Here is a 16,083-nt window from a genome sequence, read left to right as displayed (position 1 = left end):
CAGGGCTCTTCTGACAAACTTGGGACTAAAAGCACATTAAAATTCAGGGTGCATTAAAAGTAAGAGGGGCTATGTCTATTCATTTAATCTCCTCCTGCAGAGGCATGAGAAGGCCAAGAGGCAGACAAAAGGACACTTCCTTGCTAGTGGCAAACTTCCTGTTGACAGTGGTTTCATAGACATTATCCCTTCTGGTTCTCTGTAAGGCAAGGTGTTATTTTCCCATTTTACAGAGAAGAGAATCTGAGGCTCACGGAGAAGAAGTGACTTGCTCAAGGTTGTGAGAGTTGACTCCATATCAGGGGGTCAGTACCTGGGAAGAGTATGAATAGAGCACCCCATAGAAAGGTGCTCCACGAAGGGCCCCCTCAGATCCACACAGAGGGGAGAAATATCAGAGGAAGGGTTACAGGAGAACTGAACCCTATCATTTGTCCCAGAGCAGAAAATCCATGGGGCAGAGCATAGTTTGGCAAGAGAAGCCCTTTCAGTCAGTATGGTTGCCTCCCCAAACAGCCTTGCTGAAATGAGACATTATTGCTCTAATGAGGGAAGGCAGGAGTTCCTCAAGTGCCTACAAGTCAAGTCTGATGGGGTCTCTGGGGCTGCCTGGAGTTCTAGATACTGCCTAGAACCCAAGCAGCTCTTGCAGCCTCAGCTGCCTCAGCATGTTTGAGCTCTCCCTTGGCTGTCCAGGAAGAATTTCACCTGGTTTTCCTTCAGTTTCTTCTGCAGCTGGAGGGCCAGTGCCTGTTCATCCTCAATCCTACTGTTCTGCTGATTAATGTCAAACTCCTTCCTGGATGAGAAGGTGAGTAACAGATGGTCTTCCTTCCACTGAACCCATTCTTCTCTCTTGCCTCTGCATGCTAGGACCAATCCCCTCCCCTCATCCCAGAGGGTGAAAGTGGAAGGGCTGTGATTGACCTCCTCATTCCCATGGTGCCCAGGACAGCTGTGGCCAGTGGGGGTGCAGCACCTGTGCTCTAAACCCCCAGCCAGGCACCTCCACTAGCCCCTCCTGGCCACTGAAGCCTCCTACTTCTTCAGTTTTTCTTCCAACTGCAGCTTGTCATTCTCCAGATCCATGACGCTCTCCTGAGTCAGCTTCAGGTCGCCCTCCAGCTTCCGTTTTGCTCGCTCCAGATCCATGCGCACCTTCTTCTCCTGCTCCAGGGAACCCTCCAGCTGGTGAAGAGAAGAAAATGAACTGGGTGTAGGAAACCTGAGATCCACAGTGCATGCTCTTCTACTCCTTCTAAACTGAAAGTCCACTGGGATTGGAGGTCAAACCAGCAGAGAAATCCCTGCAAGCAGAAAGGATTCAGAGATCCAGACTACTGAGGAATTACTGAATGCAAAAAGGCCCCAATAGGCATAGATGTTAGTTCTAGGGATCAGGATCCCATGGCCATTGGTTTGCCTGCAAAATCCTGACCTGAGAGAGGTCGACCATGGTTCTTACTACTCACATCATCCACCTGCTGCTCCAGCTTGACCTTAGACTTGGTCAGGATGTTGACCTTGTCCTCCTCAGCCTGAAGGTCATCTAGGGCCTGCTGGTGGGCCTCTTGCAGAGCCTTCTTCTCTTTGGTCAGCTTGGCAATGATCTCATCCAGCCCAGCCATCTCTTCTGTCAGGTTCTTCACCTGCCGACCAAGAATCCATCCCCTTGATGGTCAAACATCACCAGCCTGGAGACATCTATGACCAAGGACCACAACCACACTCTGGTCTGTGAGTCCCGAGGAGACCTGGGCCAGGGGAGCTGCCCTCACCTTGTTCTCTGTTGCGTGCTTCTCCTTCTCCACCTTGGCCAGTGTCAGCTCCAGGTCATCAATGTCCCTTTTGAGCTCAGAGCACTCGTCTTCCAGCTTGCGCTTCTTGGCGGTGAGCTCTGCGTTCATCTCCTCCTCATCCTCTAACCTTTCATTCATCTCCTTCACCTTGGCCTCCAGCTGGATCTTGTTCTTGATCAGCTGGTCGCAGCGCTCCTCCGCATCAGCCAGGTTGTCTTGTTCCTGGGAGAAGAGGACAGAGAGGAGAGCTGGTGATTAAGGAGAAGAGAGATTCAGGTGATGAGTCCATGGTGATGAGAGAGGCTGTGATCCAGGAGAGGAGAGACGAGAGGTGGGGAGATAATCATGTGGTCTTACTGCCTGCACTTGGAGCTGAAGGTCATTCTTCTCCTGCAGCAAGGACACCATCTTCTCCTCCAGCTCCTTGCGGCGAGCCTCGGACTTCTCCAGCGCCTCTTTCAGGCGCCCAAACTCCTCCTTCATGGTGGCCATCTCCTTCTCTGTCTCTGCGCTCTTTAGCAGTGGCTTGATCTTGAAGTAGAGCTTCATCCAGGGCCAGTTCTTGACCCCCATGAAGGCCCGAATGTTCCACTGGATTACCAACAGGGCATCCCTGGCAAGGAAACATGGAGGCAAGGAGGGGCACAAGGAAAGAGCACTTGCCAATCGTGGGCCCAACTGCACTTGGCTCCCAGCCCAGCTAAGCAAGTTTGTAGGCACCTAAGGGCAGGAGCCCTGTCTTGTAGCCTTGATATGCACCCCCACCCCTGCATTACCACACTGAAAATGGAATTGCTCAATAAATATTGACTAATAGACCAATTCAGCGAAAAGGCAGCTTATATCTTCCCTACTGGGGCATTAGTAATAATGGAAGCTACCACTTATATAGAATGTCTACTAAGTTCAGTGTTTCTGATCTCAGAAGAACCTCGAACAAGTTAAAAGTTATGATATTTTACATATAAGAATATCTATAATGTATGTAAGATATGAAGCATGTAACAAAATGACTATCCATGAACCAATTACCCAAACAAGAACTAGCACATTGACAGTGTTGATTCTGCCTATATATTCCTCCCCACCCTCTTTCCTGGTCCCCCTGGAAGCAGCCACTACCCTGAATCTTGTGTTCTTTAATTCCTTGTTTTTTCAAAACATGGTTTAACCATGTATGTATATATGTAAAGAATACTTCATTTTAAAAATTTATTTCTGAGCCTTATAAAAATTGCACCACACCCTATGTATCCTTCTGTGACTTGCTTTTGTTCACTTAACAGTCTGCTTTTGAGGTTCAAACACAGTGTACCAAGTAGTTGTAGTTGCCTCCTTTCACTGCTTTATAATATTCCACTGAACGACTACATTACTTTCTAGTCTTTCCTGTGGAGAGAAATCTGAATCATTTCCAGATCTTTGCTATTTTGGCCAATGCTGCTATGAAGATTCTTTCTTGTCTCATGTTGTACGTGTGCAGGAGTTTCTGTGGGAATTCAGTCAGGAGTGGAATTAAAAGATATACAATTGTTCATCATTAGAAGATAATGACAAATTGTTTTCCAAAGAGTCTACACTAATTTACACACCTTAAGCAGTAGGTTAAGACTTCTTGCTTTTTGACAATCTAGTGTTTTAAAATAGTCTTAATTTGCATTTCCTATGGGGTATTTTATTTTATTTAAGAATTCAAAATGAGACCCAGAGTGGTAAAGTCACTTGCTCAAGCCAGCTAGTAAATGGTGGAGCCAGGATTTGAACTCAGGTCTGTGACCCATGCCAGCCGGCACTGCTTGTCTGTCTCTTTGGTCTCTGGGAGCACCTCTCCCTTTCCTTCCCCGCTCACCTGCGCTCCAGGATCTTCTTGAACTCAATGCGCATGAGCTGGCCCCGAGCCTGGGCCTGGATGCGGGTGATGATGCGGCTCAGCCTCTCATCCCGCATCTCCTCCAACAGCCCCAGCAGCCCCGCCTTGAAGAACACCTATGGGCAAGGGGTAGAACCAGAGGGGGCACGGCTCAGAGAAGGGTATCCAGGGAAGAGGAAGAGGGTGGGAAACCCTGGCTGAGCTCCCAGGGAACCATTGCCCACATGTCCTAGACCTGAGAATGAAATAGGACAAACAAGACAGAAAGGAAGCCTTATTTCCAGCCCTTGATTGATACAGGAAGCCAGGAATCAGGGATCTGCCTTCTGAACTCCCAGCTACTCCCTCAGCGTGCCCACAGGTCTGCAACTCCATCCTACAGAGCTCTGGACTCACCTTGGTGTGGCCGAACTTGTACTGGTTGTGGTCAATGTCCAGGGAGCTCAGCAGCTTCTCTGCCCCTTTCCTGCTGTCAATGAACTGGCCCTCAGGGATGGCCGCCGGGTTCAGGATGCGGTACCTGGGAAGGAAGGTGCCCAGAGTCACCCACAGTCTGCACTGATCTGCCCTGCCCACAGAACTCAGGGCCGCCTGCAGCCTCTCCTCCCGCCAAGGCCTCCCCGGGTCCCCTGCGCCCCGCACCCTGGGGCTTCCCATGCCCACCTCTGCCGGAAGTCCCCGTAGAGGATGCGGTTGGGGAAGCCCTTCCTGCAGATGCGGATGCCCTCCAGCACGCCATTGCAGCGCAGCTGGTGCATGACCAGGGGGTTGTCCATCACCCCTGTGGCAGGAGGTGAGGCAGAAGTGGTCAGCCTCAGGGAAAGGGGATGTCAAGTGCCCTCCCCAGACTAGACACTTTGCATCGCTCACCCGGAGCCTTCCGCTCATTGGGGATGATGCAGCGCACAAAGTGAGGGTGGGTGGTCCTCAGGTTGGTCATCAGCTTGTTCAGATTCTCCTGGGGGTGGATGACAGTGGGGAGTCAGAAGTCACAGGGAGGGCCCCTTGGGTCCCTGCGCCCTGGGCCCCAGACAACTTGTCTCTGGAACCCTCAAAGCTGAGAGCTGACATATAATTTATTATGTGAGTTCAGGTTTGCACAGAATTTACATGCCAAAAATGTAGCTTTAGCTTCTTTCCTTTCAAACTCAGAGCAACAGGTTAGGGTGATGCAGCCAAAAGGCTGAGTGTGCCCACCACGGGTCTGCTGGCATCTCTGGGCCCTTCTTACCCGGTGGAGGGCCGACACTGTCTGAAAGGAGGAGCCCTTTTTCTTGCCTCCTTTGCCTTTACCGCTATCCCCTAATAACAAGAGAAGGAATGATGAACCAGAGCCTGAAAATGGAGGAGCTGTCAGGCAGGGGCAGGGCTCTGCAACTCACTAGCTGAGTGATTTCCCGCAGTTTATTCTAAGACTCAGTTTTTTCCATGAGGAGGTCAGGAAGTACCTCTAACAGGTGTGAAGGAGATTAGATAAACTCAGGCATATAAGGCTGGTCGCCAGCACTAGCCACATGGCAGGCATTGAAATAATGTCAGGGCTCATCTCCCACCCTCCTCTAACCACCCACTTCATGCTACATCTGCCCAATTTGTACTTTCCTTCTTGCACTTCCTACTCCGCATTTCAGTCCACACCCTTTCTCTTCCTTCTCTGCACTGGAGGCTCATCTGCTCTTCCATAAAGTCAGCAATCCTCCCAACATTTAGTGAGATCTCCTGCAGGCACAGCGATGCATATGTGCCCCCTCACTGACCTCCAGTTGCTCAGCTGAGAGGAGACGCTAAACATGTACTGATACCCATAACATAAAGCTGAAAATGCATCACAGAGTGGGTACAGATGGACTGCTGTGGGATCTCCTGGGCCCCATCCCACAGCTCATTGGCTCCCTTCTGCCTCTAGAGTCACGTGCCTTCAAGCAGTGGGACCTTGGCCCCTTGCACCTCCAGAAGTGCCCTGGACCAGTGCAAGGACTGCCCCCTTACCGACATCGGTGGAAGCATATGAGGAGAAGAGAGTGGCCATGAGCTTGAGGGAGGACTTCTGGTACAGGCCCACCACCGTCTCATTGAGTGGGTCTTTGTTCTTCTGCAGCCAGCCCAGGATGTTGTAGTCCACAATGCCCGCGTAGTGGATCAGGGAGAAGTGGGCTTCCTGCTTCCCCTTGATATTGCGTGGCTTCTGGAAGTTGTTGGACTTGCCCAGGTGGTTGTCATATAGCTTGGCCTTGAAGGTCATGTCGGTGGCCTTGGGGAACATGCACTCCTCCTCCAGGATGGACATGATGCCCATGGGCTGAGGGTGGAGGGGAAGTAGAGAGAGCATCAACAAACACACTTCCAGCTTCCAGAGTCCCACACCCTGGCAGAGGAAAGAATGCAGCCCAATATAGCTGGCAGGCCACAGAAAGCCTGATCTGGCATCTCCTTCTCAATATAGGAAGCCAATATCCTTGGAATTAAACCAAATCCACTTACATTCAGCTCTGATCTATACAAAATATTTCTGCCCCAGTGGACCTAAGAAAGAGCTTAGGTCCAGGTACTCTCCTCAGCTCTCAAGAACTCCCGAGGCCTTGCAGCAAAGCCCCTTCTTTCTGAGTGGCCCCCTGCCCTGGAGCAGGCTGAGAGCAGGGGCAGATGTGTATCAGGGTGCCAGACTGCATGCAGGCCAGACCCTGTCTATATGATGGGTAATGTCTCTTCAAGGGATGGTTAGCGGCATCCAGGTTCTGCACAACATGCTGCTCTCCAGAGAGTGTGGCAGTTCTTGACTTTTCTTGGGGCAGGAATCCTAATGAGAATGTGATGAAGCCAAAGACTAGCTCCCTAGAAAAATGCTTGTACACACATCCACTCATGTCCATGCACTCTCTTCCATATAGTTTCAGGGAACTCTGAGGCTTCTGGAAGAGCAGCACCCTGGCTAACTGCCCAAAGCTTGTGGGAAGCTCCTGTTTCTGGCAGGGCACTGGCTGGGCTGGGTGAGGGTAGTAGTTATTCTGGGCTCTGGCCCATATCAGCAAAGCACAGAGGTGCCTGAGAGCAAGTAAGCACCAGAGGGTTCCCACCAGCTCTGTCTTTGTCTCCTCTGAGTCTGCAAACAAGAGGGGCTAAAAACGGGCTCATTCTCAGTGACAAGGAAGAGGATGGGAAGCCAGACATTACCAGGTTCAGCCTAGGATCTTTCCATGAATGACGTTTCTCATCGTGTGTCAGATGAGGACATGCCGGGAACCCTCTCCTTCATTATACCCTCCTCTTAAGACACTGGGATGTGACCACCACACAGGACAAGGTTTTAGGTCGTTGGGAGAGAAGGTGCTTGTCCTCTGTGTGTTGGTGACTTCACAGTGGGCAGAAACTTGGCCTTAAGAGAGGCTTAGGATTTTGGGGACTCTTGTTTCTTGAGTGTAGAAGGGACAGGACTTCTACTTTGGGATGGACACAGGAGATAGGGCTGAGGTGGCACCTTCTCAATGAGGTCGATGCAGGCCTGCAGGTCCATGCCAAAGTCAATGAACTCCCACTCGATGCCCTCCTTCTTGTACTCCTCCTGCTCCAGCACAAACATGTGGTGGTTGAAGAACTGCTGCAGCTTCTCGTTGGTAAAGTTGATGCAGAGCTGCTCAAAGCTGTTGAACTGTAGGCGAGAGAGGGTGGAGTGGTCAGGGAGGCAGGTGTCTGAGTCTCCAGTGGGGTCAGCCGGGGCTGTGCCTAAGCCCAGCAAGGGGGAGGCTGGTCCCCTCCCCTGGTGGGGCAGGAGCTTCCCAAAGACAGGAAGATGACTGCGTCTGTCACTGCTGACCCCCACGGGCTTTCCTGCCCCTGGTCTATCGCTGGCTTAACAAATGGTTGTTGCATATGCGAGTGAGTCATTGCTCTCCCCTCTCCCTGTGCTCCCTGCACTCACATCGAAGATCTCAAAGCCAGCGATGTCCAGGACTCCTATGAAGTACTGGCGCGGCTGCTTGGTCTCCAGGGTGGCATTGATCCGCGTCACCATCCAGTTGAACATCTTCTCGTACACTGCCTTGGCCAGTGCCCCAATGGAGTAGTACACCTGTTGTACACTCTGCCCCTTGGTGACATACTCGTTGCCCACTTTCACCCGAGGGTGGCACAGCCCCTTGAGCAGGTCAGCTGAGTTCAGCCCCATGAGGTAGGCGGACTTGTCAGCATCTGGTGGAGAAGGAGAGGAGTAAGTAAACACTTTCAGCAGGCCTCCATGCCCTGTGCCAGCACCAGAGCCTTTCTGTAGCGCCAGGTCCAACCTCTCATTAAAGAGTTGCAAACTGAGGCCTGGAAGGGCACCAGGCTTGCCAGGGTCACATAGTCAGTGTGTCCCAAGCCAGGCTGAGTCCAGGCCCCTTCATGTGCTACAGCAGCTACTCTCACCTCCGTCTTTACATCTGCTGGGGGTCTCTGGGCCAGGCCCCTCACCAGCACTCCTGTCAGTGTGTCCCCAGCCCTCACTGAACAACCTGTCTCTCTGGAGCAGGGACTGTGGCTGATGGAGGAGTAGTCTGCTCTCTGCCTCCCTTGTGTCCACCACAGGATGTGGCCCAGGACTGGGCACGCTCTACTCTCATTCCACATGCTGACCAAGTTGACTGGCTGTGAAATCAAGGATCCTAACAGGATATTAGACACCTTCCCCCTCCCAGCTCCACCCCTGCCACCGTCTGTTCAGCTCTCCAAATGTACCATCCAACATCTGATCTCTATTTAGAAGGAATTGATTTGGTTTAATTTCAAGAATTTTGTAATAGCTGGTAACATGCTACTGTGAAACCCATGCTTGGCATTTTAACCTGGACAGACACACAGAAGGAGTCCTTAAAGGCAGGTTAAGAGGAATGTCCTGGTATTTGTCTAGCCCTGTTCACACCTTCACATTTCCTTCTGAAAGGAATCAAGAAAATTCCCTGGAGTGAGCTGGGAAAGACTGTAGCTCCTTTTCACCAAGGGGAAAGTGGCTTAGTGGGGCGGCGACCTGCCAATGCCTGGAGCTGTGTCCTGTCTCCTGGTCTATTGCCTCCCAAATAGAACCTGGCACAGAGCCTGCATAGGTCTCTCAGAAGGGTTGAGCATCCCCACATGCACACTGCATTAGTGGTGGTCATGTACAGAGCTCAGCAGCTGTGCTATCCTGAGCTTGGGTGAGTTTTGGGCACAGGAGAAAAACCCACCAACTCACTAATGGTACAGCAGGTGTCAAGAAGTTGGAGGGATTGTGGGGGCTTCTTGTCTGACCCCTCCCATGTCTCTGTCACTCCCCAGCCCTTCTCCCCCCATCCACCCCATCTAGCCTACAGCCTCAGGTCCTCCTGTATGGGAACAGTGGTGGCTTCTGGCTAGGCTCTGAGGAGGAGAAAGCCTGGAGGTGGGGCTGGATGGGGGGGCGGAGCCAGTCTCTGGCCACCTGCTCCTCATAACTTTCAGTTTCTTCCCACTTTCTGGGTCATAGCCCTAGTAACCCTGCTGCCAGCCTGGTTCCTTGAGAATCAGTGAGAGGCACCACTTTTTGATGCAGCCTGGGAGGCTCTGCTCCTAGTGGGCTGTCTCCTTGGCTCAGGGGAACACCCAGCACACCAGGCCATCTCTCTAGCCCTCCTGCCTCTCACACCTTCAGTGCCATCTGGCTCGGCCTGCTCCTCCCGCTGCTTCTGCTTGAATTTCATGTTCCCGTAGTGCATGATGGCACCCGTCAGCTTGTACACGCCGGCTTTCTCCTCAGGAGTGAAGCCCAGCACGTCGAAGGCACTCTGGGACAGAGTGAGAGACAGAGGGTGATCGGAGCCAGTGGCTTGGGAGCCCCTGGAGCCTCACACTGCCTCCTCACTCACATCTGTGGCCATGAGCTCCTCGGAGTCATCGATAGAGGCCACGGACACCTCTCCCTGAGACACGAAGGCATAGTCATAGGGGTTGTTGGTGACCAGCAGCATGTCTGTTCAGGCAAGGGGCAGGGCAGGAGACAAGGGGGTGGGAGAAGGGGGCAGGGACAACAGAGGAGAGGGACAGGAAGAGAATAAGCAGGGACCAAGGAGGAAACCCCCCAAAATGGAAAAAGTTGGTGGGAAACCCGGAGAGGGAGGGCAGTGGGGGAACAACACTTGGGACAAGAGGAGGCAAATAAAGAGAAAGAGAAAATCAGCAGGTGAAGAAATATGACAAAGAAAGGATGGAAAGGGGGCACAAGACAACAGGCAGGTCAAAGGTGGGAAGGAAGAGAAGGCCACTGAGCAGACAGGGAGGAGGGCGGGGAGCAGGGCAGTGGGGCCGAGTGAGGAGGTGGGGGCAGCGGGCAGCAGCCGGCCTCACCCAGAAGCTCCGGCTTCTTGTTGGACAGGATCTGGTAGAAGACATGGTAGTTCCTCTCAGCCTTCAGCTGGAAGATGACACGGGACTTCTCCAGGAGATCTGAAGTGAGGAGAAGGGAGGAAGGCGGTAAGGAAGCGAGGAGAGTACAGCTAGCCAAAGGATGGAGACCAGGGGAGGAAGGTTCCTACAGCAAGATGGCGAGAGTCAGGGGAAATGACATGGTTTGGAAAAAAAAAAGAATAGTAAAGACCAGGGGCAAATGTGGACAGAGACAGATGGTTCAGGGAGAAGGCTGAGCTGGGAAAGGAGACAGAGGTGGGGGGCCCAGAGGGTGTGGAGGGCTCCCTACTATACTCACAGGTCTCTATGTCTGCAGAAGCCAACTTTCCAGTGGCTCCAAAGTGAATCCTGATGAATTTCCCCTGGACAAAGAGTGGATGAGACGAAGAGTGAGGAAAGTGGCCAGAGGGGACAGAGTGGAGAGCTTGGGCCTCAGTGCAACCCAGAACGCCCTGGATAGTTTTGGAAATGTAGATGACCTATTGGGTATCCCAGTTACTAAGCAAAACAGTGAAGTGGGGAAAAGGATGCCCCATCCCCCCACTGCCACATGCCACCCAGGGATCTTTGAGCAGAAACAACCGAAGGTGGATGGGCCCAGCTGGCAGTGGTCAAGGGCACTCACAAAGCGGGAGGAGTTGTCATTCCGGACCGTCTTGGCATTGCCAAAGGCCTCCAGGGCAGGGTTGGCCTGGATGATCTGGTCCTCCAGGGTGCCCTGTGAAAGGAGCAGAGCCTTGAGGGTTAATTTCTGTCCACCTCCAGACAGTGGTTGGGGTGGGCAGAGGGCTGCTATGGTCCTGGGGAGCGGGGGTGGGGCTGGTGGACTGCTGGCTGGTCTGTGGTTCCAAAGGACCATATTCAGACCCAGAGTGCATGTCTCCTGCCAGGTAGGTCTTGAGTAGTGGGCTCAGTGGTGCCATCCCCATATTCTCCAGGGCACAGCCAGGGGCCAGTTGGGTCAGCCTGCCCCCAGACCTGCTCTGCTGAGCCTGTGGTTCACCCGCACCTTGTTTGCATGGGCATTGTCCTTCTTGCCACGGTCACCTATGGCTGCGATGCTGGCAAAGTACTGGATGACACGTTTCGTGTTCACAGTCTTCCCTGCCCCAGATTCTCCACTGGAGGCAATAGGGATGCGTGAGCATGCAGGATTCCCACAAGTTTCCATTTAGAGCTCAGCACTGCACCCTTCTCCCTCAGAGTCCCGTCTACCTAATCTCCTCCACCAGGGCCCAGCCCCCTGCAGAATTTGCCCATGATCACCGGATGCTTGGCACTCTTCTGAGAGCTCAGCACCTCAACGCTTCTTGTAATTACAGCCTCACACCTTGCCTCTCCCCTATGCCCCAGGAATCAGCCTGGTCCTCCACGAGCCCCTTGGTGACTGGATAGTGCTCACTCACGTGATGAGGATGGACTGGTTCTCCCGATCTTGAAGAGAAAAGGGGAGAGGCAAAGGTGTCAGGGCTGAGAGCCAAGGTCTATAGATGCAGGGCAGAGGGGGACAGGTCTCCGCCACCATGCTCACCTGTCAGCATGTACTGATAGGCGTTGTCAGAGATGGAGAAGATGTGCGGAGGCGCCTCACTCCTCTTCTTGCCCCGGTAGGCGGCCACCACCTCAGCGTTGTACACTGGCAGCCACTTGTAGGGGTTTATGGTGACGCAGAAAAGACCAGAGTAAGTCTGGAGTGGGAGACAGGGCAGGCATGACAGGCTGGAGGGGACAGCCTGCGAGAGGTGGTTGTAGCAGGCAGGGGAGCCCCTGGCCACACCAGCTGGCTCCTCTCTTTCTGCAGCTGACCAGGGGTGGAGAGCGGGACAGAGGGGACCTGGGTCTCTTGGGAGGGTTTCCAACCCTTTCCCTTGAGAGAGTCACTACAGCCTACTTTGGAGACTCCAGCTAGGTCAGGCACCCTGCCATGGGCAGGACGCACTCACATAGATCATCCAGGCTGCGTAGCGCTCCTTGAGGTTGTAGAGCACTGCAGGCTCATGCAGGAAGGTCAGCATGGCCATGTCCTCGATCTTGTCGAACTTGGGCGGGTTCTGCTGCATCACCTGGTCCTCCTTCACAGTCACCGTCTGGGGAGGGAGCATGAGCAATAGGCCAGGGATGACCACATACCCACCAGGGCCCACCAGTCTGCACTCATCTGCCTTGCCTGCTTACCTCTCCCAGAGCGTAGGCACAACCTGGCCTCACTCCAAGCCCCTCTCTCACAAGTGCCCGGGCCCCATGGCTCTCCCTCCTTGTGTGCCCAGACAGTTCTCCCACCCACTGTTGCTCCCATCCCAGGGACTGCCTCAGAGTCCCTGTGTCTTGCCAGTACCCCAGACCCTGTGCCCATGCGCATCATCTTTCCGTCACTGCTTCAAGTGCCTGGGGGCAAACTTGGAGGAGCTAGCAGCTCTCTGATCTGCGCACGTCTTACCCTGACAGAGTGCAGTGCCTAGGGGTGTCAGTTGCCCAGGCAAACCTTGCCCCTACTGAAAATATATCCCACCCACTGCACTCCCCATCAGTCAATGTCAGCATGGTTTGATTGGCAACAGTCAATTTGCCATGTCTGACATCATTAGATCCTATGGGTAGGTATGTCAGCATTTTTTTTTTTTACTGAGGAGGAAGCTGTGGATTGAGTAATTAAATGATTTGCTGGCATGGTGGCTAGCTAGTGGCAGAGCTGGGATCAGAATCAAAGCCTCAGTGGGTTGTGGCCTGTCACTGCACACCTCAATGGGATGCAGCATTCAGTCAGCGTGTCTGGAGGCATACAGTCCTGAGCCACTATTGGCGAATGCTGACAGTTCTCTCTGCTGGTGTGAGGGACCACAGACTGTAGACTTCTGAGTGCCAGTCACCAGCCCCAGGACTGAGTGTTCAGCTCAAGAGTTCCTGCTCTTTGCTTTCATCTGGGTCTAAGAGTTTGCTCTTGATTTGGGTGAGGGAGAATTGGGCAAGTTGGCCTGTGGAGGGAACTGAGTCACAGAGAGGAGGGAGGGAGGGATAATGTTTGAGAAGGAAGCCTCATCTGATGCTGTGTCTGGGTCCTCTTTATAAGACCTGCTGAAGAGAAGATCAGCTGAGGCCCACCCCCCAGGATCCTCTCTGGCAAGGGGCCTGCATCCCTGGGGTGGCGCCCTCTTATACCTGCTCTGGGCTATCTGAGAAAGACCTGGGTTCTCACTCAGATGCTGGGCTCCTCAAGGGGGCACATATTGCATTCCAACTGGCTTTGGCTCTTTGTCAGGGCCCCTTAGCTGCCACTGCAAGTGGCTCCTCCCTGAAAAATCCCCCAGACCTTCTCTTTCCATGGTGCTGTGTCCTACACACCTTGCCATTCTCAGTCTCGGCAGTGACCTTGCCTCCCTCCCGGGACACAATCTTGGCCTTGACGAACTCCTCCTTGTCGTCAGGCATGAAGCACTCAGTGCGGATGTCAAAGGGCCGGGTCTGGGCCTCCAGACGCTCCTTCTCTGACTTGCGGAGGTACTGGGCCGCCGCCCCGAAATCGGCCATCTGGGCATCAGTCATCTTGTCACTCCTCTGCAGTGGAGACAGGGGGGCCCAGGCTTCCGTGGGTGACACTGGCCATGCCCTCACTCCACGCCCAGCCACCTCACCACCCGGTTCCGTTGCTCCCCTGTCCAGGGGGGCACCTGCCCTGGGTCCCACCCTCCACCTCAGGTCCTGCTTCCCTTGCCCTCTGACTGACACTGAAGGTGAATGTCTGTGAGAGGTCTGCATGGGGTGGGACTGGCTGGACTCTGCTAAGGGGAGGTGCTGAGCTGCTCAGAGAGACAGTGGGCCTCTGGTCCAGAACCTTGCTCCCAGCAGAAAATTGGAGTACCTCTCACCTAATTATCTCTTCACAGAGAGTCCTGAAGACTCTGGACCGTGGGTGGGGCCACTGAGGTACAGCCAGGCCGAGAGAACAGACAGGAGTGTGAAGAACAAGGGAGGCAGGCCGGCAGCAAGAAGTGAACCTGGAGGCTGGACACGCAGAGCCAGGCGTTAGCAGGACAGCCAGAATGGGGAGTCAGGAGCAGGTGAGATGGCAGGAAATAAAGGATGCAGAGTCAGTAAAAGCGGACTAGATGCAGAATCCGAGTTGGAAACAGAGAGGCAAGGAGATTAGAATGCACAGCTGAGAAGGAAGGGCAATGGGGAGACAGACTAAGAAGTATGAGAGTGGTAAGTATTGACGAAGACCAAGAGGTCAAATAAAAGCAGACAGAGAGGGAAGCCATCCAAAGAGGAAGAGAGATGGAGACAGGCCACACAGGATGCAGGCAGTGGGAGATGGCAGATGCAGGGAGAGAAATGCCGGTGGGAGAAGAAAAGAGATTTCTGGTTTTCCCCTTGGAACCTCCCCTCTGTTAGTGGGAGCATTCTGGGGTGGAGAAAGGCAGTTCCAGAAGAACCCTGGGCCTCCAACCACCCTGTGTCCCCTTCCCTCTGAAGACAGAGTCCCTCCGGGGGAGGTTCCAGGGCTGGCCACAGAGTTCGCACCCCAAGTCCCCTCTTACCTGGTTCAGAGGAGTGTCTGTCAGTCCTCCAGCCGCTCGTTTATATCTCACTGACCCCATCCAATGCCTAAATTTGGAGTCCTTCCGGAGGAACCCTCCCTCCCACCTCTCTCCCCTCCCTCCCAGCTCCTCCTCCTTTGATCCCTTGGCTCTGGAGGTGATGAGAGGACAGCAGGACCTCCAGATTTGCCCATGAAAGGTCTGTTGCCCTAGCCCCTCTGGCACCAGGGCCTTTTTTTAGTCTTTAGGTACATTCCTCCCCTCCAAAGGACTTAAGAGGCCTAGGGGGAAGACAGAACCTTCTCGCACCACCTCACTTACCTTGGTTATTTTTAACCTGAAGGGTAAGTTGACCACAGTAGGTGAGGGTCATCTTTTCCTGCAGGCCAGATGCTTATCGCCTGCCCCACAGCCAGGGCTTGTCCCTTCTGCCCCATCCATTACTCTGCACTCTGGTCTGTCTTCAAAAAGCCCTAAACTAGGAGCATCTCCCTACACTCTTGAGCTTGGAGTCCCACAGATCCAGGGACCAGGAATGGGAGCCAGGATGCACAGGGAGGGCATCTACCACCCAGCTTCCTGACTCAGCTCTTTTTTGTTGGGGAAGAATTTCTATGCTGCCCTTTGCACAAACGCTGTGCCTGTTTTCCTCCTGTTTACCAGGTCTCCAGGCAGGTGTTCCCCTGGGGACTTGAGGCTGTACTGCTTTGGGGACCACTGGAGCCCCCAGCCTCTCCCCTGATTCTCCTGCTATAGTGGCCACCATGCAACCTCTCTAACAGAAAGGACCCCCCACCCCATACCACCACAGCAGGTTTGCACTCACACCCAAAGTCTAGCGTCCTCACATATGACTTGACTATCACAAGTCCACATCCATTCTTAGCCACACATATGCAGAGTATTCACTCTTACACACTTAGGCTTGCAGATTTTCCCACTTGCCGTTATGCACATTGATACACACATTTGCACACACCAAGCTTTTGCCCTCCCCCTGTGACCCTCTGCTCCTGGTGTTGGGTGAGGAGGAGGTGGGGAGAGGCAGGAGGCATTAATCCCAGGCCTGAGGGAGGAGGGGTGGGGCGCTGCTCCCTTCCACAGCTCTGGGCTGCCAGAGGGTGCAGGTGCTGCTGAGGCTGGCTGGGGCGCCTGGCAGGCCAGGGGATTTACACCAGCTGGGCCCCAGGCTCCACATTCCATGGGGGCGAGGGGCGGGCTCTGCAGTCTGTTCCCCTTCCCCAGGTAGAACTCTGGTGTCCTCTCCCAACTGTCCTAGGGCCCTTCTTCATGGGTGTCCCCAAGCACCCCAGGCCCTCAAGGCCACCTCCCCAGCCTCCAAAGTTACCACCTCCCAGAGGTACTAGGTGTTGGGTTTTCAGTGGGCGGTGCCTGTTATGACTAAGTGGACATTGTGTTCAGGAAACAAAGCCAGACTCCTGTGCTCGGGCTTTCCCACATACCCTCACACCCAGGAACATTCTCCCAG

At 53.8% G+C, this 16,083-nt stretch overlaps 1 protein-coding gene across 1 annotated transcript; it reads right to left on the bottom strand.

Moving 5' to 3' along the window:
- Window positions 1-648: 648 nt before the first annotated feature.
- On the bottom strand, window positions 649-13,599 carry LOC108400003 (myosin-6). Its single transcript, XM_037017438.2, has 23 exons — window positions 13,399-13,599; window positions 12,003-12,146; window positions 11,591-11,747; window positions 11,466-11,493; window positions 11,069-11,180; window positions 10,685-10,777; window positions 10,358-10,421; window positions 10,000-10,098; window positions 9,522-9,625; window positions 9,302-9,440; window positions 7,586-7,854; window positions 7,145-7,315; window positions 5,659-5,968; window positions 4,901-4,971; window positions 4,540-4,627; window positions 4,333-4,450; window positions 4,066-4,189; window positions 3,649-3,785; window positions 2,157-2,412; window positions 1,779-2,021; window positions 1,473-1,649; window positions 1,043-1,188; window positions 649-799 (listed from the first exon to the last, which is right to left on the bottom strand). Exons 1-23 carry the CDS (start codon window positions 13,597-13,599, stop codon window positions 664-666), a joined length of 3,387 nt encoding a protein of 1,128 aa, XP_036873333.2. The 3' UTR covers window positions 649-663.
- Between the last annotated feature and the right edge of the window lie 2,484 nt (window positions 13,600-16,083).

The sequence above is a fragment of the Manis javanica genome, chromosome 8 (assembly GCF_040802235.1).
Source record: "Manis javanica isolate MJ-LG chromosome 8, MJ_LKY, whole genome shotgun sequence".
In the NCBI taxonomy this organism is placed as follows: domain Eukaryota; kingdom Metazoa; phylum Chordata; class Mammalia; order Pholidota; family Manidae; genus Manis; species Manis javanica.
The sequence above is the reverse complement of the archived record's forward strand: the minus strand, read 5'-3'. Positions and strand labels throughout refer to the sequence as shown.

Excerpts from the sequence above, each read along its gene's own strand:
- LOC108400003 (XM_037017438.2), bottom strand. The coding sequence starts at position 13,599 with ATGACTGATGCCCAGATGGCCGATTTCGGGGCGGCGGCCCAGTACCTC. Across the intron at positions 10,099-10,357 it reads TTCTGCAGACATAGAGACCT|ATCTCCTGGAGAAGTCCCGT; the intron begins GTGAGTATAGTA and ends TCCTCACTTCAG. Across the intron at positions 4,451-4,539 it reads CAATGAGCGGAAGGCTCCGG|GGGTGATGGACAACCCCCTG; the intron begins GTGAGCGATGCA and ends CTCCTGCCACAG.